Source organism: Nannospalax galili, unplaced genomic scaffold (genome assembly GCF_000622305.1).
Source record: "Nannospalax galili isolate Female #2095 unplaced genomic scaffold, S.galili_v1.0 scaffold600, whole genome shotgun sequence".
NCBI classification, from domain to species: Eukaryota; Metazoa; Chordata; class Mammalia; order Rodentia; family Spalacidae; genus Nannospalax; species Nannospalax galili.
This window is the reverse complement of record NW_008348789.1, coordinates 3898954-3922106: the sequence shown is the minus strand read 5'-3', so window position 1 is coordinate 3922106 and position 23153 is coordinate 3898954. Positions and strand designations below refer to the sequence as shown.

The window sequence follows — 23153 nt, the reverse complement described above, 5'->3', positions numbered from 1 at the left end:
TGTGTAAGTATACCAAACATGTACAGTGTCTGAGGACTTCAGAAGAGGACGTTGGGTTCCCTGGAACTGGAGTTAAGGATGGTCGTTAGCCACCATGTAGGTGCTGAAAACTGAACCAGAGTCCTCTGCAGGAGGAGCCAATGCTCTTAAGAACTGAGCCATGTCTCCTGTCCCTCAGGTCACATTCTTGACCTGAGAACAAAAGCAATTGCAACCTGCTTGAAATGAATTTTACTTCAAGAAGAGCAAGGATCAGGGCTTTCTGTGCTTCATTCAGCTTTGGTAACAATCCTGGCAATGAGGGACACTTCTGAGATAAGCAGCATATGCCATTTAACAACAACAAGTAGTATGATTAACTGATGGAATGTCTTGTGTAAGTTCTGCCATCTTAAGTATACAAACATGATTAGGCAAAATAGTATTATGTACTGAGTTTTGTGTTTATGGACAGGCACCTATATTCATTCATACTGAAATATTTTATAAGTAATAGTAATATTCTGTCTAATCAAAAATACTGAATATTGTATAAATTCCTGTATTAGCAACTTTTTTTATGGACGCTATAAGAAATTGCTTTAAATTTACACTGTAAACAGAAATGCATATGCAAAGTATTTAATACAGAGTGATAAGTATTCAATGAAGAATAATGTCTTTTCTAAGATATTAGAGCACAGTCGGTAATGTGTAATGAACTCTTGGAAAATATGATCAAGCATATGGCTTCATTTTATTTGAGTCCTTAGTGCAATGCTTTGATTCAATTATATTACATAGTTACCACACTAAATGCATAAATTGGCATTAGCTGAATAAAACGGAGGTATTTAGTATTTTCGAAATCATTTAAGTAGCACAAATACACCTGAAAATGTTCCTTTCTTTCTCAATATTGAAATTGCATTAGTCTGTTTTTATTACATGAAATTCTAAAATATCTAAATCATCAAACCCAACTGGCTTGACTTAATTTTGATAATCATTAGCATTTTCTCTTATTGTTATAGATGGTAAAAAAATTAAAAGATACCAAATTAATATCAGAATGAACATAATCAATTGACTAAAGAATGGCTAATCTTTTTATAAGCCTTGTATGGATTGTAGTGATCAGCAGTGATGTGGAGGGATTTAATGAGTAATTGAGATTCAGCAAAATGGCTAATATTATCTGTAATCTGCTTCTTTTGCCCTCTCATATGATAAAATTCACAGGTTTTAGAGGAATTAGTATTTGTCATATGTATTTCTGAAGAATAATTAAAATGCTTTGATTATAAAACTGAAATAAAATCAGTGTCACAGTTACTTTAATATGTACTTGTAAAGGATACAATGTGTAGCCTACCAGGGAAAACACAGCTATACTGTAGAATACAGTGAAGCTTAAAGTTGTCTGGTTTAAACAAAATTCAGAGAAAGATTTAAATATTTAGATATAATGTTCTGATTCTTCTATTGCAGTCTATTTATATCATAGTCTCATTATTATAGTAAAATGCATATTTGGACTTTGAAGCACTACAGACAAAATATCATAAACTTTCTGAAGATGATTTCATGTCTAAAGAATGCCGGTGGTTTTGATACACAGTGCGTTCATGTATCAAGCTTTGTTAGCATTAGGAGGGAGATTATAGAAAATGCAGAATATTTGCACACCCGGAAGCACAGCACCCTAGATTCTGAAGCAGGAGGATTACTGTGATTTACAAGCCAGTCAGGGCTCCTGCAGAAGAGGAAACAGAATGATTAGAAAAGCTTGTTCTTCCATATATATATATATACATAATTTAATGTACTCTCATTTATATATATATATTATATTAGTACATTAAATTGGGCAGAAGCTAGTGGGGGCAAGTGTGATTAGGGAATGGAATCTAAATACTGTCAAACCATCATACTATATTATATGAATACTACAAAAATTTGATCAAGAAAAGTCAATAAAACAGCTCATAAGAACAAAAACAATGGCAACAACAAAAGAGTCAGGCCAACCGGCCTGAGCTATGGAATAAAATCTTGTCTCAAATAAATACATAACCAAACAAATGAATAAGAAAGGATAGAATGATGGAGTATTGCACTGTTCTGTACCCCAGCCCTGTTCATTGAACTCACAGGCAGTGAACCAAGTTACACGGAATCTGAAATTGTGAAGCACTGACATAAAGGCAACATGGGAACTTAGGATGATGAAAGGTGGTTTAATAATAAATGGTAGTTCCAAAAGTAGATGTTAAAGTTATGTTAAATTAATATTTAAATTAGCATAAGGAGGCATTTTTAATGGATTTCTCAGAAAACTAAATGATTATGTCCAGATTACATGATGTAGCAGCACTCATGTGGGCTTCTGGCCCTTATAATCTTTCCATCCCCTCTTCCTCGATGTTCCATGAGCCATAGATGTAAGGACTGCACTGTAGATGTATCAATTGGCCTAGGAACCACTAGGTCATTTTTTCTGTGTGTTTTGATCAGCTGTGGAACTTTGAAATATTCTCCATCTGTTGGATAAAAGATTCCTTTGTTGAATGATGAGCTAAATATACATGACGGCACCACTAAATATACTCAGTACATTATGCATATCTATACTCATATAAATATATGTAATAATAATAATCGAGGATGAAGATAAAACATTGAAAGAGAATGGACAGTGGGACATGGCAGGAGTTGGAGAGGGGGGAGGGGTGGAAATGATGTAAATACAGTGCCAACGTACATAAGTCTAAAAAAAATTTAAAATAATAAAAATTCAAATAACAATTAAATCATTACCTGAAAATTATATTTTAGAATTTCAGTCAATTTTGCTATTTTTTTATTCTTTGAGAATTTTATAGATAGGGCTCTTTTTGCATGATTGTTCCCCCTCATAATTTCTTATCTTCGCCTTTGACTATTCTGTATCATACATACATTTTTACATATACATATATTACACGTACACATTATTTATCTATTATATATCTTTCTATCTATCATTGATCATCTATCTATCATCTATGTATCTATCTATCATATATCATCGATCTGTACTGAGTCCATTTAGTGGTGGCTTATGTGTAAATGTGTTTGGAATAGCCCACTTGGGATTATAACCACAGAAAGTTAGTCCCTGGAGAAAATTGATTCTCTCTCGACATCCACTGATTGCCTATAACTCTCCATCTAGTAATGGGACCCCATGAAAATTTCCCCATCCAAACAGGCATGTCAATTGGCTTTTGTCATTACGCATGTCTTGTTAGTCAATCATACTGTGGAGATTGTGTGGGTGTAGTTTCCCTAGCATGGCTAGAATACATTAACTAGCAGCAGGATCTTGGGGATAAGAAATGGAAAGGTTGATGTTTAATAGTGATTTGTTTCTATATCAAGTTAACAAGTGGTCAGTAGTGCTGGATAACTTTGAATGTCAACCTGACACACCTGGGAGGAGGAAACACCAGTTGAGGGGTTTCCTCCATTAAATTGGCATTTGGCCCTGTCTGCGGGACATTTTCTTGATTGTTGAGTAATGCGGGAGGGTCCAGTCTGCTGTAGGTGGTGCCACCACTGGGCTCCTGGCTCTCTGCTGTATAAGAACAGGCTGAGCAGGGGCCAGGAGAGCAAGCCAGTAAGAAGCATTCCTCCATGTTCTGTGCTTCAGCTCCTGCCTCCAGGTTCCAGGCCCGAGTTTCTACCTTGACTTCCCTCAGTGATGAACTGTGACCTGGAAGATGTATGTAAAAACAAAAATCAAAGAACAAAACAAACGAACAAAAAAATCCAAGTGGTACTCTTGAGCCAATAGAGATAATTTGCTGGGCCAGTCATTATGGTTTACAGGATTTATAGTCAGGTAGGACCATTGATTGGTTTTCTCCCTTGGTAGCTTAGAAATTGTCTTTTGATACAATGAGAGCTAGTCTTCAGAAGAGGCTTCCTGGTCAGTTCCAGCTCAATTGGTCCAAGTTCTGTGTCTGAAGTATGTGTTTTCTTCTGCAGTATGGTCTATTTTTCAGGTTCTGGGAGGTAATCAGGGCTGTGGCAATAGCCTGTATTTAGGGAGTCTCTGAACTAAGTAACCACTGAAAGGGAAGTATCCCTTGCCTGTCACTGGTTTTTCCTAGCCTTCAGCTATTTGCTCTTCAGCTACGTAATTCTTTTGAATTATAACACTACATAATTTAAATCTAGTAAAATAGTCTTGTTAAATACAATTTTATATTCTAAAATTTAAAGAGTCAAGTTTTAAAGACATATAAATTACTTATTATAACAACATAGCTTTGATTGGTGGATGAAATTCAATAAGGTACAATCACCTGAACGCTATCCAGATTTATATATTATTGAGGAACTAGTACATACTAGAAGTTTTGTAACAATTTTTAAAAAGTATTGAAAAGATGAAAAAGAAATTTAAAAAAATATGATTTCAAATGTTGCAGTGAGTTCCAAAATTATTTTCCCAATTGCAGACATGTTAACTCTTTTAATTGATTTATTCTTGGTGAAATGAGCACGGAAAATTAATTCTATTATTACCCTACAGGATATATCTTAAATAAGAAAGACTGAGGTTGAGAAAGCCTACTAGTAGATACTGTAATCCCCGTTTTTATGAATAATATTTACTAAAAACAGTGTGACGAAGACTAGAAAAATAACTAAGAAAAACTAGCTTGCTGTAAATCATGAGACCCTGTGAAAACTAGAAGTGATGACGTGCACCTGAAATCGCAGCAGTGGAGCGGGCAGAGAGAGTTGGGTCTCAATGACTTCTGTTTCCTAGCATAGTCATCAAGTCTAAGTGTAGTGAGAGACCCTATCTCAAAAAAAAAGAAAAAAAAATGCTGAACAGCAGTCAAGGAAGATACTCAAAGTTCAGTTCTGGCCTCTTCATGAACTTAAATTTGAACAAACACTTATATACACATATACATCACACTCACACAAATAAACACAGGAGTGTGATGGACCATTAAATGGGGGAGAAGGGCATGAAGCTGAGAGCCATCCCTTTTCCTCAAACAAAAGAAAATATTACTAATCATGCGAAATACTGATTTAGATCAAAGTGACAAAGATCTTTTACAATATATGTCAGGTTGCTGGAATAATAATTAGTAGTATTTATAATAAATGGGCAATTTTCTGAAATGTCTGTACATTTACTTCTAGTTTCTTAGACTATATACAGTGAAAATTAATGTTGGGTGAATGTAATAATCATGGATGAATATACTTTTCTATTTTGATGTAATATTTTCATTGTTAAAGTGATTCTATCAAATACTTTTGATGTATTTAAGTAAATTTATTTTTTATGTCTAAAACTATTAATGAAGAATGCATCTTTTGATAATTCTTCAAGAATTTTATTGTTCAACATTTGAAGAAAGAATACTGAAAACCTGATCACATTAATTTATATGGAAACTCTGATATCTTAGACAGAAAGTTTAGAAATGCAATGCATACCACTAATGCCCATAATATCATTTATTTTTCTGTTAATATTATTGGTAGTATATAGTTGTATTGAAAATGAATGACGGTATTGAATATAGTTCCTGGCCATTTGTTAATGACAAAATGAGATGAACTAAACATGACTGTTGTCTCAATAAATGTTAAGATTTTAGTAGAACACAATAAACACTTATTCAAACACTTCGTTATTGTTAGGAACACTGTAGGGCTCTAGAGACCACTCTAATACAACCTGATACATGGAAATACACACACTTGGTACAATGTATGCACTGCCAAAAGTGAAATAAGTATGTATGTCTGTAAAATCAGTGCTATGGGATGTGAGACTGTTTTACATGTCAGATCATTGCTAAGCTTCAAGAGGAGTATTATATGACATATAATAGAGTTTACAGTGATCATCTTATATGACTTCACATGCTATAGATTGCTCAGTGACATTTAATACACTCAGGGGAACACTGAATTATCATTAATCTGAATGATGATTTCTGAAGTACATTTGCATTAAACTTTAAGTCTGTTTAATAATAAAAGAAAGAGAAAATGAAACATTTCTAAGAAATAGTTGTGGAAGAAAGTGATTGTAAATGCTAGAATACCTCAAATGCTTCTAAGAGAGGCAATGTGGAAACTAGTCCTGCTGGTCTCCAAATAATGTAGAACTATTATTTTCTCCTGAAATAAAATATTTGTCTACTAGAAAGTTTTAATAGCCCACATACAATGTTAAATTAAAAAATCTCTAAAAATAACAAAACACAAGTAATTGTTAATGAAAAATACGTTTCTGTATATGAATACTTTATATGAGAAGGTAGAAGAGGAAATGAAAGACATTTGCATTAACTTGTATTCATATTCCTTCATTAAACATAGCTATTGAATTTCTCCCATGTACAAGTTTTTATTTAAGACACCATGAATACAATAGTAAAAAAGAAATGCAAACTATCCTTCCAACAAGAAAACGTGATGGGGTCACATTGTTTACTTGATAAATGCAGCATTTATAGTGCTTTGGGATGTATGACATAACAGTGGATTTCAGAGTGAGCAAGAGCTTACAGAGTTAAGTGGATCTTTGCCAGGACGTATACAGGGAAAGCACTACAGGCAAAGGGTCCTGGCAGAAGGTCCCATTTGAAGAAAAGTGCATGGCAAGTTGGTGGAGGTCACACTAGGAAAAATCTGGCCAGAGAAGAGTCAGTTTAGGAGGTTGACGTAAGGTACTTTTTAAAAGTAGTTTTGAGAATTAATTGTCATGAATTCCAGTGTTATATACTGGGTAGACTTTAGACTTTGGTTTTTATTCAGTATGTAATTAGTAGTCCATGCAGTGAAAAAACAAACAATTTATACTACAATGGGATTATTGCATAGATTTTATACAGAAAACAGCGGAAGGGAGGAGGTTGTAGAGGAAATGAATAGGTTTTTGCCACAGTCTATCTTCGACATCATAGGGTTCTAGACCAAAGTGAAGGCTGAAGGGTGGTTAGAAGTGTTATGTCACAAGCATAGCTGACACCCTGACTAGATTCTGCTACCCATTAGTGTTAATTGTATTACAAATTGGTGCACTTTAGAGTGATTTTTCTACTCTAGAAAGGCCTAGGTGTTCCACAGGTTACCTTAGTCAGAAGGAATAGCTTTCAGTACGAAGTGTCTTGTTTTTCATCTGTTCTTTGCTGGTTTTGACTGTTTAAATTGGCATCATTTAAAAATCAATTAAATACTAATACATTTCACAAATACTTCATAAATCTTATATAGTTAATTTTAATAAATATTTTATTTTCAAAGTTTAATCGTATATTAAATTACTATGGAAAACTTGATACATACAAAATAGCATCTCTCTATTACATTTAGGATTTTAAGTCCCTAAAACTGTTAACACGCCATAAGAAGAAGAAGAAAAAAGAATACAGTAGTATTTTAAAAAATTGTTTGAAATAACTTATTCACAGTTGTCTTTTCTTAAGCTATACACATTCTTCCCGAGAAGCCATGCTTATGAAAACTAGTCGTTGTTTCATGAAAGAGACAAAATATTTCACTTTACATTATTAATGAATCATCATTTTAAATTTTTAATGAAAAAAGCCTAATATTTTTCAGAATGTTTTCACTGACTATTTGACCTTGTTTGTTTCTTTGAAGCTTTTTGATAATACGTACACCACACGGATGAGATGTTGGAAACCAGTTGAGACTCAGTGAGGTCCAGTCCCATAATACAGGATTACTTTCTCTTCACCTACACTGGAATTTTTCAAGAAGTGAGCTATGACTATATATCGGTTCTTGAGACTGTTTCTTTTCTGGGCATGCCTACCACACTTCTGCTCTCCAGAGTTAACATTCAGAAGGACTCCTGGGCCCCAGAAAATGCCTTCAGATACCCGTGTCCCAAGGAGTGAGGGTAAAATCCTTCACCGCCAAAAACGTGGCTGGATGTGGAATCAGTTTTTCTTACTGGAGGAATATACAGGATCTGATTATCAATATGTAGGCAAGGTAAGTCCTTTGAAATGGGAACTATTTACTTTCTTAATATGTGTCTAAGCAGCGAATTGTTGAATTTCAAGATCACAATCCTATAAATTTGATTCTCCAAACATCCATAAAGCATTTTTATTTATGGAACACAAATTCTACTTTGAGTAACTATGGAATAAATGTAACATTTAAAATGTAGTATATCTTTAGGAGAAGTAATTTTGCTGCACAAATTATGGATTTACAAAGGTGCTGAAACTTCAGTTTCATGAAACTATGAAAACTATGAGTTAGTACATTTAAATGACCATACATGTGTAAAGTTAGCATTACTGTTGACTTCAGCAAAGACATATAAACAGCATATTTAATCTTCTTCAGAATGAGAAACAAATGTTATCTAAAATGCAACTCAAAGCAAAATATTTGCTTATTTATAAGAAAACATATTTCATATGTTTTTGTCCTTTAGTTTTCTTAGGTCATCCGTGGGTGTATTTCTATATAAATAAATAAGACTAGTAAGCAAAAATAGTTTATTCATTGCAGTATGAAATGAGCAAATAACAATTGCTTCTTAAATTTGAGGTAAGTTTTTGTCTTATATGGGAGAAAAAAAAATCTAATTTTTGAAATAATAGATTTCCATAGATTTTTTTAAAAAATTGATGTACTTTGCTATTTTAAAGTTATTTTACTATTTTAAATTAACTGACAAATAAGAAAAGATGACATTAGAGCTTAATTATTATATTGACTAGAAAGAGAAGGAATAGAAACAGCAACCTACACAGTCTTAGCAGAAGGTCAGAAGTGGCAAACTCCTCAGGTCCAGTTTATTGAATGCCCAGGAAGATGAATTTCATGGACACTGCATTAGGAAACTCAGGTCATGAATGCAATCACATAAAAATATAACAAAAGAGATTCAATTCATAAAAACTATAAATAGATTTGCTTGCTTCTTTGCAGACATAGTTATTTGACTGATTTTCATCTGGTTCCCTTCTTCTAGTCTTTAATAATAATTTAATAAATGCTGTGAAATTGAGTTATTGTTATATGCTTTCTCATGACAGTTAAACTATTTCTCATATTCCTTATCAAGAGAATATCAATACTTTAAATCAAGAATTGTATTCTGTGTCTCTCTCTATAGCTCTTAGAGTAGAGCTTAATAAGTATTTGGCTGATTGGGTTATTTTGAGTCAAATTAGATAACATTTCCTCAGCCATCTGGTGCCATTTGGCTATTTGGCAGAGGAAACTAGTCTAGAATTTTAAATTAGTTTGGACAAGTAAAGTTAGCAACTATGTTTATGATATATGCATGTTGGTAGAGAGCCTAACTCTAACTCTTCCTACTGTGCTATATCAAAGCCGATCAGATTTTTATAGGATTTTATGAAATGTGCCCCAGTTTCTTTTGACAGAGTACATGATGACCTACTAACACAGGAGACATTTACTACATGTTTCACCTCTCAAGGGTGTCTCATGTTCAGGGTTTCTATTTTAGCTTAAGTTTCAAATCTATTTCTTAGATTTTGTAATTTATTCATTTCCTAGACTATGACATAGATTTTGAAAAAGTCTTTTGTTTGTTTATAGGCTAAGATTCCATTAATGTCTCATGGTGTATTAGTTACATATAAATTAAATATTTTAGGTATAAACACACAAAATAGCACAGACCAGAAGACAATGTTACAAACAAAGTATTTTAATATATATACTTTAATGATTATAAAGTGATGTTAATATGTATTTTCTTTATTAAGTATAACCCTCAAGCTCCCAACATATTCCTTCTAGTCTTATGAAAATTTATTGCATAGTCATCTTTTCTTTCAGAAATTCCTCTTCCAGTTTTTACTTCTTTTAAGACAAACATGTAGTAAAGATGCTTAGCATTTCAATGCTGTAAGTTGATATGGATGTGCTAAGTGGATATATTAAGTGCTCTAATTGCAGGCATTTGGGAAGACAGTGACAGACTCTCACTGTAAGGACCTAAGGGCAGTAAGTGGTAGAAAAAAATGACTAGTGGAATGAAGACAAGTGTAGAAAGCTCATGTAAAGGGGGAGAAAAGTTGGAAGACAATGGATTTCTCCAGATAAAAGCCCAGTACTACTTATAGGTTCAAAGTTGGGAAAAATTAAGAGAGTATACATTTAGCAAAAATATCTAAGAGATAACATTTTGTTCACCACTATTTGTCTTTCAGTGAGTACCTATGTTCTTTTAACTTTTATTTTCTCATGTTTGTAAAGGAAAAAAAAAAAAGAATGTGCCAGTGAATACACAGGAGTGCCCTTTTACAAGTATAGTTAGTACATTATTAATATAATGAGTATTTGAAAACTGATTTGGAAAGGAAAAAAGGGGAAGAGCTTTACAGAAGCTATATTGACATTACCACGACTTCTAAGAAGCCGAACAACAAGGCCAAAAGCACTTTTTTACTCAGCTCCCAAACACCAAGGATTTTGCTTTAAGTCATTCAATCAAATGGATTCTAGGTTAAAAATATATCCAGTATAAGATTTTCTTTTTTCCTTTCCCATGAGCTAATCCTGACATTGACATTTAAAACATTTCTTACATTCAGGAAGTTATGGCAATACATATGAATTTTTTTGTATAACTGCTGCCTTTTCATCACCTCTTCAAGCAAAAGGTTCAAAAGTTGAACTTCAAGAATATAATTTGTACTGTTTTCTCCCTAATGTAACATTTCTAAAAATATTTTTAAATCTCCCAGTTTAATGTTGGAGGAAACAGCAATTATCAACCCTTATACTCTACTGATTTAATATCCCTTTACAAGTGGCTTCTAATTACTGTATTGTATTGTCAAAACACTGGCCCAAGGGCTGGAGTGATGGTTCAGTGGTTAAGAGCACTGGCTGCTCTTGCAGAAGACCCAAGTCTATTTTCCACCACCCACATGGCAGCTGACAACTGTCTGTAACTCTAGTTCCAAGGGATCTGATGTCCTATTCTGACCTCTGCCAACACTGCATGACATGGACTCACCTACCTACATGTAGGCAACACACTCATATGCATAAAATAAAAATAGTAACTAAAATGTTTTTAAAAATGGCCATGAAATGACAATTTCAAATTTCTCAGATTCTTTAACTTCAAGGCTAAAATCAGAAATGCCATTAAAGCATATGTACTTTGTTTTATTTTTAAAGACAGGATCTCACTATGTAGTCCTGACTTAAGCCCATCATCCTCCATCCTCATTTATGTCTCATTCTTTAGAGTGCTGGGATTACTGACATGATCCACCTCATTCAACTTAAATCAATTGCTTTTTGAGTTCTTTCAGTTCTAACAAACATATGGTTCCAAAAAATTGCTAATTTATTTTTTTATTTCAAAGCTCTGCATTTATGTAATAATTCATTTCAGATGATTAAGATAATGTTAGGTTTGAATCAAATCAGTTATTGAGAAAAATCTCAAAATGCAAAAACTTGATGGCATGGAAAGGCAACCACAAATATGATCCTGAATGTATGTGATACAGCAATTTACCTCAGGAAGAAAAAAAATCCTGTTTTAAAAGAAAAAAATATATATAATATATATACAAATATCCAGTTTTACTCTTTGTATCTTCTTGGCATAATAAAACATTTGCCATAAGAAATTGAGCAGGAATAGTCTTCAGCCCACTTTTTTTAAATATTTTATTTATTATTTTTATTTCACATGTATGGATGTATTGCCTGCATGTCTGTAAATTCACATATGTATGTACATCTGTGTCCTGCAGTGCCTGCGAAGATCAGAAGAGGGCATCAGATCCCCTGGAACTAGAGTTATGGAGAGTTGTTGGCCACCATGTTGGCACTGGGAATGGAATCCAGGTTCTCTACAAGCGCAGCCAGTGCTCTTAACTGCTAAGCCATGTCTCCAGCCCCAATATATTTCTTTAAATATATTCGTAGGGAGTTTTCAGTTGTTTAATGCTCTTGAACAACAGAAAACATCTTCAACTATTACTAAATCTGTATCTTCTTTCATGAAAAGAATGCCTTTTTTGGAGCAACAGCAGTAATAATTGCGGCCTATTTCAGAACACTGGTACCTAGTTGTGATGGACCCTCCTAGTGGGCCATTTTTTTGTCCTTCCATTTATAATATATAATCAAAGATGAATACTCCCTTTACATCCAGAAGAGCCAGTGGAAACCAGGCCTCCAAAAACACTCTTTCATTTTGGAAACAGGAACATTGCTTCTATAAATATTCTGTTAAATATTTGATGCTTAAATATTTCAGCTATAGGGTATGACTTTAAACTGCGGTGACCAAGGATAATGGAATGAGTCACTCATTTTGCCTGTCACCTCTTCACTTCAGACCACTGAATTGTCTGTATCCCCAAAGTATCTGTGATGAGCTCAAAATACCCACTGACTCACACCGGGGATTATTTTACTAACCAAAGTACACTTGTCTGTGCTTAGAGGTATTTGTAAAAAAAATTATGTGTGTACTTTTAATCAGTAATATTGGACAGGGATCCAAGTAAGCATTCTTCAATGAACAGGACAGATCTCTGTCAAATCTCTTGGTTGTCAATGTCCTTTGAGATTATGTAAGCTTTACTAGAACTTAAGTGACCAAAGTTGTTAATAGAATCCTAAATCACTCAATCTTAAGTTTATTCTTTCATGAGTTCTTACATCTAAAACCATTCCAGGTTCTCATCATATGCCAGTAGTGTTTGTTTTATTCAAATTATACTCTATCAATATCTGTCTTGTCTCATCTTTAAGTCTGTAGTTGGTCTGCTCTGTAGATCTGTGTACTCTAAACACCACAGTCAATAAATGTCTAGGCAATCTTCTAGATGGTACTATGGCATTAAGTAGAGTAGTAATAATACAATTTCTCTGTTTACAAATTGCCTATTCCTCCTAAAGTAGAGAAGAAACAATATGCTTAAGAATAACTTAGTTTTGGGGTTCCTTTTACCTCAGAGATTGAAAATGCTCCAAAAGTCAAGTCCAGAAAAAAAAGTGCTGAATATCTCCATTTTATGCTTCTGCATTACTAGAAAGGAAAGAAGAAATAAGCAGTTTTGGCATTTGTGAATAACTGTAAATTTTAAGATAACACAAAGGACATTCTTTTATTTTATATTCCTCTTTTTAATTTTTTTGCAATTTTTTTGGTGGATAATACTTCATAAACACTGATTGTAAGGATTTCTAGAGGAATGGATCCTCAGACATCATTAAAGGTGATCCAAAAGAGAGTAACTCAAATTTCAGTGCAAACAATGCTGAGCAAAACCTACTGGTCATGATATTCCACTGGGTTCTTTTTAATCTTAATTGTATGGGTACAATAAGAATGAATCTGGCCACTGTGTTGAGTTGAGCGTTTAGAACTAAGATAGACATAAGACAATGGATTTTTTTTTCCTAAAGCAAAGTGGATCTGAAATTTGTAGTGTAATAAACAACAACAACAAAAAAAGAGAAAATTGATTACACAGGTGCTCAGAGTAGAGGAATAATTGGTTACTGAAATAAGTCTTTTCTGAATAAGTATTTTCAGTCAGAGTTTTTTAAATTATTATTATTTGTGACTGGAAAGATCTATATAAAATAATAGGGGATGGAAAACTGGCACAGAATTTATGTGCACTTGGAGCTCTTGCTGAGGACCTGGATTTCATTCCATTACCCACGTGATAGCTCACAACAGTCTGAAACTCCATTTCAAGGGTGTTCAACACCCTCTTCTGGCCCTCAAGTGTACCAGGCAGGCACATAGTACATTTATATTCATGCAGGCATTCACACATACACAAAAGAAAAAGAACACATGTAAATAATATATTTATAATACTTGAAACAGCAACATTAAGGTGTATACTAAATACAGACCTTATTGAAAAGATATCTATTGAAGAGATGAGGTGTGTTGGAATGCAATCATTTTTTCTCTGAATCTATGAATTGTAGCAATATAAAAGAAGAAAAGGCAATGAAAGATACATCAAGTAATTTTAGTTTAGAAAATGTTTTGGGAAGAAATAAATCAGGATGATATTTTAGATATTGGGAAATAACTCCATTAGTCTAAATGTTTCTCAGTATCTTCCGATGACTGGGCATTTGGATGCAAAGAAACATCCTTTCCCTTATAAATAAGACCTAAGAATAACGCAAAACCTGAATTTAGGTGAGCACTGGCAATGACTTTTATACTGATGGTCAAAGAGTGATAATGGAAGTATTTTAAACTGAAGCATGTTCTGCCAATCTTCATAATAATTCTCAACATACCATCCAGTGGTTTATACATCTGTAGTATATATAGTGCATATAGTAGTGCATATCGTTCTCAATATGATAATACTCTATCCAACAGTTATACGTGGAAATAGGCTTACACTCTGAAATTTACTAAAATACTCTAATACAACACTTCTGGGAAGATTTTAGCAAGACATAAGTGATGCAGATGCACTAGTTAGAATAAAAAAAAACTTGGATTGAAAATTACAAAAGCCATCAGAATAAGCATGTAAAATTTTGCACTCTGCTAGAGAAGCCAGGTTACTTATTATTACACTTTTAGTGATATTATATTAGTTTCACTATTTTATACACTAATATTATAGCATGTTAGTTCAACCAGTAATTTTCATTGTGATTTAATGATTTTTTTTTGGAAAGTAGATTTTATTTTTAGCTTTAAGTGCTATATTAGCTATTATTTTGTTATTGTTGTTGTTGCTGTGATTAGACACCATGACCAAGGCAATTCATGGAAGGAAGAATTTGAGTTTACAGCTCCAGGGATAAGTGTCCATAATGGTGGGCGAGGTATTGCAGAATGAGGTGGTTGGAGCAGAAAGCTGAGTGATCACATCTTCATGCTGGCACAGGAAGCAGAGAGACTAGATACATAGCTATAATCAATATATATGATTATAATAGAATGAAACCAGGAATCCCTACCAAGAGAAATTTTGGTAGACTCACAAATACATGGAAATTAAAGTGTGCTCCCACAGAAGCTAGGAACCAACAAAGAAATTTGAAAGAAATGATAAAGTATACTGAGATAAATGAAAATGCAAAACAACATACCAAAGCTCATTTATGGGTTAAAACAAACACAGAATTAATTAAGCTCATAGCAACAAATCCCTATCTCATTAAAAGAAGAACCAAATCAGGTGTAGTGATGCACACCTTTAAACCTTCTGGAGGTAGAGACAGGCAGATCTTTGTGAGAGCTAGGCCAGTCTGGTCTACAGAGCAAGTGAGTTCCCTACCAACTGTGGCTATAGGGAGACTCTGTCTCAAACAAAGAAACAAAGAAACAAACAAGCAAACAAACAAATAGTAACAACAGACAACAAATAAAAATAACAATAAAAAAGAGGAACCTCAAATTTCTTACAAGTCAAAAAAATGAAAAAGAGAGAAATCAAGCCTAGTAAAAGGAAGAAAAAGTAAAAAACTAGTAGAAATAAATGAAACAAAGTATAGATGGCAATAAAATATACCAAAGAAAGGAACAGTGCCTCTTTGGAAAAGGTACAGATGTTTAATAGTCATTTATCTGAGGGGAAAAAAAACAGATAGAAACTCAAATATGTAAAACCAGAAATAAAAAGATAATATTATAAGGAATATTGCATTAATACAGATTATCAAGAGAAATTACAGTGAAATTTATGGCATAATATATAACGTAGATAAAATGTATAAACTCCTACAAATGTACAAACTGCTAAGCCTGAGTCATGAATATTTAGTCTGAGGTAACCAAGAAAGATTAAGGAGACTGGAAAATAAACCCCATGAAGTCTAGAGCTGTTTTTATGTCATACTGGGATTTTATAAACATTTAGAGAAAAACCAATTGTAGCCTTGTTCAAAGTCTACAAAGCTATTAAAGTGGAAAGAAAAGTTCTAAAATAATTTTCTAATTGCAGCATTAGTTTGATTCCCAAACCAGACAAAGGTACTAAAACAAAATTAAAGATTATTGTCATGAACATGCGTGAAAAACTCATTAACGTAGTACTTGCAAATGAAATCCAACAATATATTAAAATTATCATTCACAATGAAGTTATGAGACTTATAACTGAGATGCAATAACTCATTCAAATCAATAAATTTGTTTTACCATATTAATAAAATGAAAGACAAAATTACATTATCATAAGAATAGATGCTTATTACAAAATGCAATATCTTTTCAAGATTAAAACTTCAATAAATTATACATAGAAGGAATGTAACTCAGAAAACTACAGATAATATATGAAAACTCTACAATAGGTATGAAAACAGTGAAAAGTTGAAAATTTTCTGTTAAGATAATAAACAAAACAGAGATGCTGAGTGTTATAAATTCCACTTAGCATAGTATTAGAAGGTCTATCTAAGAGCAGTTAGATAAGACAAGGAAAATGTTTTTTAATCTACATAGGAAATGTAAAACTGAAATTGTCTCTTCGTTCATGACATTAACTTGTAGGCACAAAAGATGACCTAGTCAATCAAAAATTTGTAATAAAAACTTCTAAAACTAATAAATTCAGTGAAGTTGTAGCATTCAAAAAAAATCAAGAAATAGTAATTCCTAGCTGTTCTTTACATTAACAGTAGCATATCTGAAAATGACATTAAAATTGGGCTGTTGAGAAGACTCAGTGCTTAAGAGCACTTGTTACTGTTGTAGAAGATCAGAGTTTGGTTCCCACACTCACTTCTGGTGGCTCATTAGTACCAGTAACTACAGCACCAGGAGATCTGAAGCCCTCTTCTGTCCTCCACCATCCACCGACATGCGTGTGCACAGACCCAAATATACAGACACACATAGAAGCACATAAATAAAATAGTTTGAAACTATTTTAGAAATTCAAAAGGAAATTAAGAACTATATCATTCATAAAATCACCAAGGACATAACTATTTAGAAGTTTAACCACAACAATGAAAGTTTTATGTCCTGAAAACCAAAAAGCTTTGATGAAAGAAATTGTGGAAGACACATATAAATGGAAATATAACTTATGTTTATGGATTATAACAATTAGTATTATTAAATGCTCAAATACCCAAAGAATCTACAGATGAAATAGAAGCCTCATCAAAATTCCAATACCTTTTTCACAGAATGAGAAAAACAATCTCAAAAAATTTTTTGAATATTTATTTTTATTTTATGCAAATGAGTGTTTTATTTGCATGTATGTGAGTGCACCATGCAGGCACATTCCACAGAGGCCAGTAGAGGTTGTCAGATCCCCTGGTATTGAGGTGTTGAACAGTTTTTAACTGCCATGTGTGTGCTGTGAGTTGAATTCAAGTCCTCTGAAAGACCAGCAGGTACTCCAACAACAGAGCCATCTCTCCAGCCCCAACGATCTCTAAATTTACAGGGAAATTACAAAAATCTTTTGAAAACTGAAAGCATTTTTTTCTTAGTTAAAAAAGACAAAACATTAAAAAACAGGTAGGCATCACACAACATTTATTCAAAATATAATCTATCCTGGTGAATAGCATGATGATGGAACATAGTCATCCATATGAACAGTGAAAGAAGACAGAGAACCTAGAAACAAACCCGTGTAACTATGATGAATTAAATTTTGAACCAGGTGCCAATTATTCATAGCACAGAAAAGACAATCTCTTCAATAAATACTCTTGGGAACATTAAATATCCACACACAGAAGAATAAAACAGAACTTTTCTCTCTCTCGGCATAAAATCAATGCCAAATAATTGCAAAGGTTAAGTCCAATACTTCAAAAGATAAGACTACTCAAAGAAACCTGGTGAGAAGGTTCCAAAACGATGATCTGGGACAAAACTGTTGGGTTTGGCCCCTGAAACACAAGCAATAGAAGCAAACAGAAAAATGGGGGAAAAAATCAAACAACTACATAGAAAATGAAAGAATTATTAGAATAAAGAGTTTGCTTGCTATTTTTAAAGTGCTTATAAAACATATAATATTTGTAGAGCATAACTGAGGATAACATCTAACATGTGTATGGGACTCAACCAACTCAATAGCAAAACCCTAAAGTGCTGGTGCGAGCATAATCCTGACCAAGGATCTGGGCAGACATTTTTCAAAAGAAGACAGATGAACCACACATTAAAGAAAAATGCTTATTAACAGTCACTCTAAGGGAAATACAAATTAAAACCACAAAATCACAACTGTTTGATCAGGAAGAAAAAGAAAACAGGAGTTCACAAGGATTAGAGGTGAGATTTTCCGCAGGTTGTCAAATGTAATCAGATTTTATAGAATCAAGTATCGGGTTTCCTTAGAAAACTGAATATATTATTGCTATGTGATTTGCCAAACTTACTAGTATATAACCAGTGAATTCAATATTGGAATATTGAAAAGATGCTTTCACTCATCAACATTGAAATATTATTTGCAATAGCTAAGTGATGTTAGCAACCTATCCTATCATTCATCAGATGAATAGATATAATTAGAATTCTGTTGTGGCAGTTGGTCACGATGCAGCAGTGTCTGAACAAAGACAGCCCAACTCTTGGAGTCCATTAAGCAGAGATTGAGCTTAATCTGTTTTCATAACTATTTCTTCTGATTTATCTCAGAACTGTCCCCCAACAAAGTAGTTACACTCTTTAAACCGTGCATCCATCACAACATGGGAAAGCAGTAAGGAATCTTATTAGGGAAGAACTTGCCTTTTCTAATCCCTACTGACTCAAATTGCATATAAACCTACAGTCAGATGTTATCAATATAATCCCAGCTGTTGTTTGCAACTTAAACTGTGAATAATTCATTACTTTTGAAGTCCATGCTTTCTGCACTGATATTTTCACAACATAAGACACATGCACATACATTACACTAAGGCAGCAGTAAGAAGGTTGTGAGGGAGAAACAGGGAACATCATCTAAAATTAAAGTTATTAGTTTACCTTAGCTTACAAAGGCCCGAGGCCAAACGAGATTATTTACACAGTTCCCCTAAAGGGTACCTAGATTCAAATAAGATGATTATGTTGCAGGAAGGCAGATAGAATAGAGAGCATTCAATGCTCCCAAAACATGATATTAACTTTGGTTACAAGATAGGTAAGACAGGAGGCATTCCCAGAAAAGCCATTCCCACATTCTGCCTTAATAAAAAAGGAACTTGTTTCATTTTGTGACATGAACAAACCTGGAAAACAATGTTACATGAAATAGACTAGGCACACACAGACACAGATACAGACACAGACACAGACACACACACAGACACAGACACACACACACAGAAACACACACACACACACACACACACATACACACTCACAAATGCTATGTGATCGCCACGATCTCATTGATTTGTGAGCTTTGAGACAGGTCTGTTCAAAGAAGTTGGGAATATAGAGCCTAGGGGACAAAGGGTGCATAAGCAAAAGGAGGGGATGATCAAGTGGAGCAATGTTTCCTAAAAACAAGAAGAATATGCTTTAATGATAGGTTGCATAGAATTAGGTGAAGATTATAACTATAAAACATTTTCAAAATTTCTAAATGAATGTGCACATGTTTAAATATTTTCACCTAAAGAAGAGTATGAAAGGCAATGCCTTCCTTAAGAAGATTTAATTCTTTGCAAAAAATACATCCAATTATCTTGTTTTTCAAAAAACAGATAGCTTTTAGGATGGGATGCTCATTTAGCATCCTTTTCTTTCACTAAGTTCTTTTTTCCCGTTGTTTGTCTGTGTCACTCTCATTAAGCCCTAATGCTTTGCCTATGCATACCATGATGGCTTTGAACTTGTAGTGATCCTCCTGCCTTTATGTTCTCAGTGCTGGAATTACAGGTGTGATCTGCCATCCCAACTCTCTCCCTAAATTCTTAGTTGTAACAACATTTTTGCTACATTTTACCATGAATTTAGTTCAAACACCTTCATCATTATAACTCATGTATAAATACAACCTTCACAAAACAGTCCAAAGTCCCGCCCCCCCAGAAAGTAATTACTGCACCTCAGTGTATTACCACCTCCTGAGCTGTTTTCTCCTGAGTCACTGACTTCCTGGAGCTGGGGTTTGCTGTTTCCTGACTCACCATATTCTTCTATTGGGTCTTCCTCTTTATAGTGAATCTTTTCTTAAGTTTTCAACTCAGAAGCTTTTTCCAATTTCTTCAGTAAGTCACATAGCACTTTTAAAACTCACACACATCTAAGTAAGTTGAATATGTTTTTATCAGGATATATTTTAGATAAGAGAAATTATGGGTGTTAAACAAATGCTTGGTTTTGATAGGGAACCAAATAGGAAGAAGGTGTTTTAGCATCCTTATGAATGACTTATGCATGCCTAAAGCCATGAAGCCTGGGGGAGTTATTTTCTGTAACCTGGAAGTTCCTCTCACCACTATGAAGACCTAGTCCCACCTCCTTTCCATGCTCTGCAGGAGTCTGCATGAAGGGGAGGGGCTAAGGATATATAAGCCAGGAAAGCCACAAGGCAGGTCTCTCATCATTTTGTGTGGCTGTCTGGAAGCCACAGGATTTATATTTGGGTGTGGACTTCTCAGCACAGCCAAGAGTGGGGTAGCTGCCATTTTGGGACACAGGGAACAAATGGAGCCTCTAACCATAGGGCAGAAAGCTCACGGAGCTAGCACATTGGTGACTCGGATCGCAAAGCTTAGCCAAAATGTAGAAGATGGGCCATGGGACTTTGTAAGTCACCCTTTCCCAGACATCATAAACCATGCTAAAACCAAATAAAATATATTATATTGGTTTTGCCAATTTGATTTAGGACGGTGTGCTGGATAGCTTTAGTGTCAACTTGACACACCTGGGTTAAGGGAGCCTCAATTGGAGAATTGCCTTCATTGGACTGGCCTGTGGCCATGTCCATGGAGCACCTTCTTGATTGTTGAGTGATGTGGGAGGGCTCAGCCCACTGTGGGTGGTGCCACCCCTGGGCAGGTGGTCCTGTGTTGCATAAGAAAGCAAACTCAGCAGGGGCCAAGGGAGCAAGCCAGTAAGCAGCGTTCCTCCATGGTCCATGCTCCAGCTTCTGCCTCCAGGTTCCTGCAGCATTCCTCCATCCTGGGCTCCCTGATGAACTCTGACCTGGGAGATGTAAGCTGAATAAACCCTTTCCTCCCCAAGTTGGTAGTGGTCAGAGTGTTTTGTCACAGCAATGAAGAAACAAACTAAAACAGATGGGGAGTCCTAGGAATCCCATAGGGTACATGTGGGTCTCTCAGAAGGGAGGGAAATTTGGTGTGACATCTTCATTCTTTGAATATCTACTACAGTGCCCTCATTTTTATTTTGGACACAATATATATAATTATATACTTAATTTTTTCCCCATCATACTAAAGTGTGGTGTTCTTTTCAGTAATAAAACTGGAAGAGGGAGCATGTGTAATTGTGTTTGTCCATAAATGATCTACATTTTTCTGTTTTATTTTTGATTATATGTATTTAAGTCTGTCTGTCTGTTTTATATATACCATCTGTATGTTTGTGCTCAAGAGGGTCAGAAGAAGGGGTTGCATACCTTGGATCTGGAGTTATAGCTAGTTATGAGCTGCCTCACTTAGATCCTGGGAATCAAACTCAGTTTGTCCAGAAGAGCAGTATATACTTTTAATCACTGAATCAAAAGTTGAAATATATTGAAAAATGAAGTATTTGTTTCTACAGATCGATTTCATAAGAGGGAATATAATTCTAATCATGGATTAGGATTTAACACTAGAATCTAAAGCTAAATGTAAGAATTTTATAAAATTCTGTGCCAACATATAATTTAATATGTGAAAATGGTTAAATGATTTGGCTAAATATAAAATGTCCTGTGCTAATGGACTAAGGCTCTAAGGAGAGCTTTCCTTGCTTTTTGATTGTTGGTTTCTTCTGAATTTTAGTCATGGATGCTGGAAACTTAAATGCTTTTTTTTATTGTGACCAAATATTAAAATTATCAGGAGACCTGGCATATAGTTACAAAATTCCTAACACAGTAACAATAGTAAAAAACAATTTCACTATCAAAAACATTTCCGTGAAATAGTGGTCTTTACTAAAGTACATGCATAAATTTAACTAGTGAGTGAATATTTAATAAGTAATTGATATGTTAATATGTTATTATCTATTCGGTCATTAATCTGAGATAACTGAAAATTTGAATATACTCCAAAATACAAATCTATGAAAAGTATGTCAACTATAGAGATTATATCATTAAATTTTTCACAGTGCAGTGTCACATTTTCCAGATACCAGAAAAGAATGTAAAGGAACTGAATTTTGCTTTGTTTTTGTTTTGTAATTTGCACTGACATCTGTCACTATTTCCAAACCAGCATGCAGGCTTAACACCAAATCTCCTTTTTTTCTGTGTTTGAAATATCTGTACATCAGAGCAGAGAAAGAAGCTGTGAACCATGCCTGGAAGGAGTTTCTATACCTGTGAGAGCTGAGCTTCAGGGATAATATTAAAAAATACAAACTAAAAAAGTTGGTCTTTGCTGGAATTTTAATCCCCACAGCAGAGGAGATCTAGGAAGGAGAAGTGTGTATGGGAGACAGGGGTACAAGATTAGAACTCTTGCAGAGGTGAAGGGAGAAACAACACCGAGACGTGGATAATTTATATTTTCAAGTTACATTAAAAAGAAAGTTGTAGGAGACAAGCATAGAGATTTGAACACAAGCGTAGACGGGAAGCAAGCCATTCCAACAGCTTTGAAAACTGGAATTAGTTAGTTTTGGTTTGGTCTAGAAGTAGCATCCACTTTATTTCAGAGACATGTTATTAAAAAGATAAATGAGTGAAGGGAAGGAGGCATTTTGAAATGAAAAATTGCTGTAGATATGATCTTATGATAGGAACAGGAAGAAAAAATGTGGATGAATGGCAACAGTTGCACTCACTCTTGTTAAATATTAAATATATAGCAAGTAGCACCCAGGATATGTGTAACAAATGAAGGAAAAGTATTCTAATTTAAATCATCTATAAGATAAAATTATTTTACAATGATTTTTATTGCTAGTCATAATACTCATCTAGAAGGAAAATAGTGATATT

At 34.1% G+C, this 23153-nt stretch overlaps 1 protein-coding gene across 3 annotated transcripts in view; it reads left to right on the top strand.

The window, feature by feature from the left end:
• Positions 1–23153, top strand: part of Cdh10 (cadherin 10) — a 210715-nt gene that overhangs the window by 76621 nt on the left and 110941 nt on the right. For all 3 annotated transcript variants that reach the window (XM_029569823.1, XM_008846026.3, XM_008846027.3), the window contains exon 2: positions 7672–8028. In XM_029569823.1, the coding sequence (XP_029425683.1) occupies positions 7798–8028 (231 nt within the window). In that variant the 5' untranslated portion in view covers positions 7672–7797. The remainder of the gene's footprint in view (positions 1–7671; positions 8029–23153) is intronic.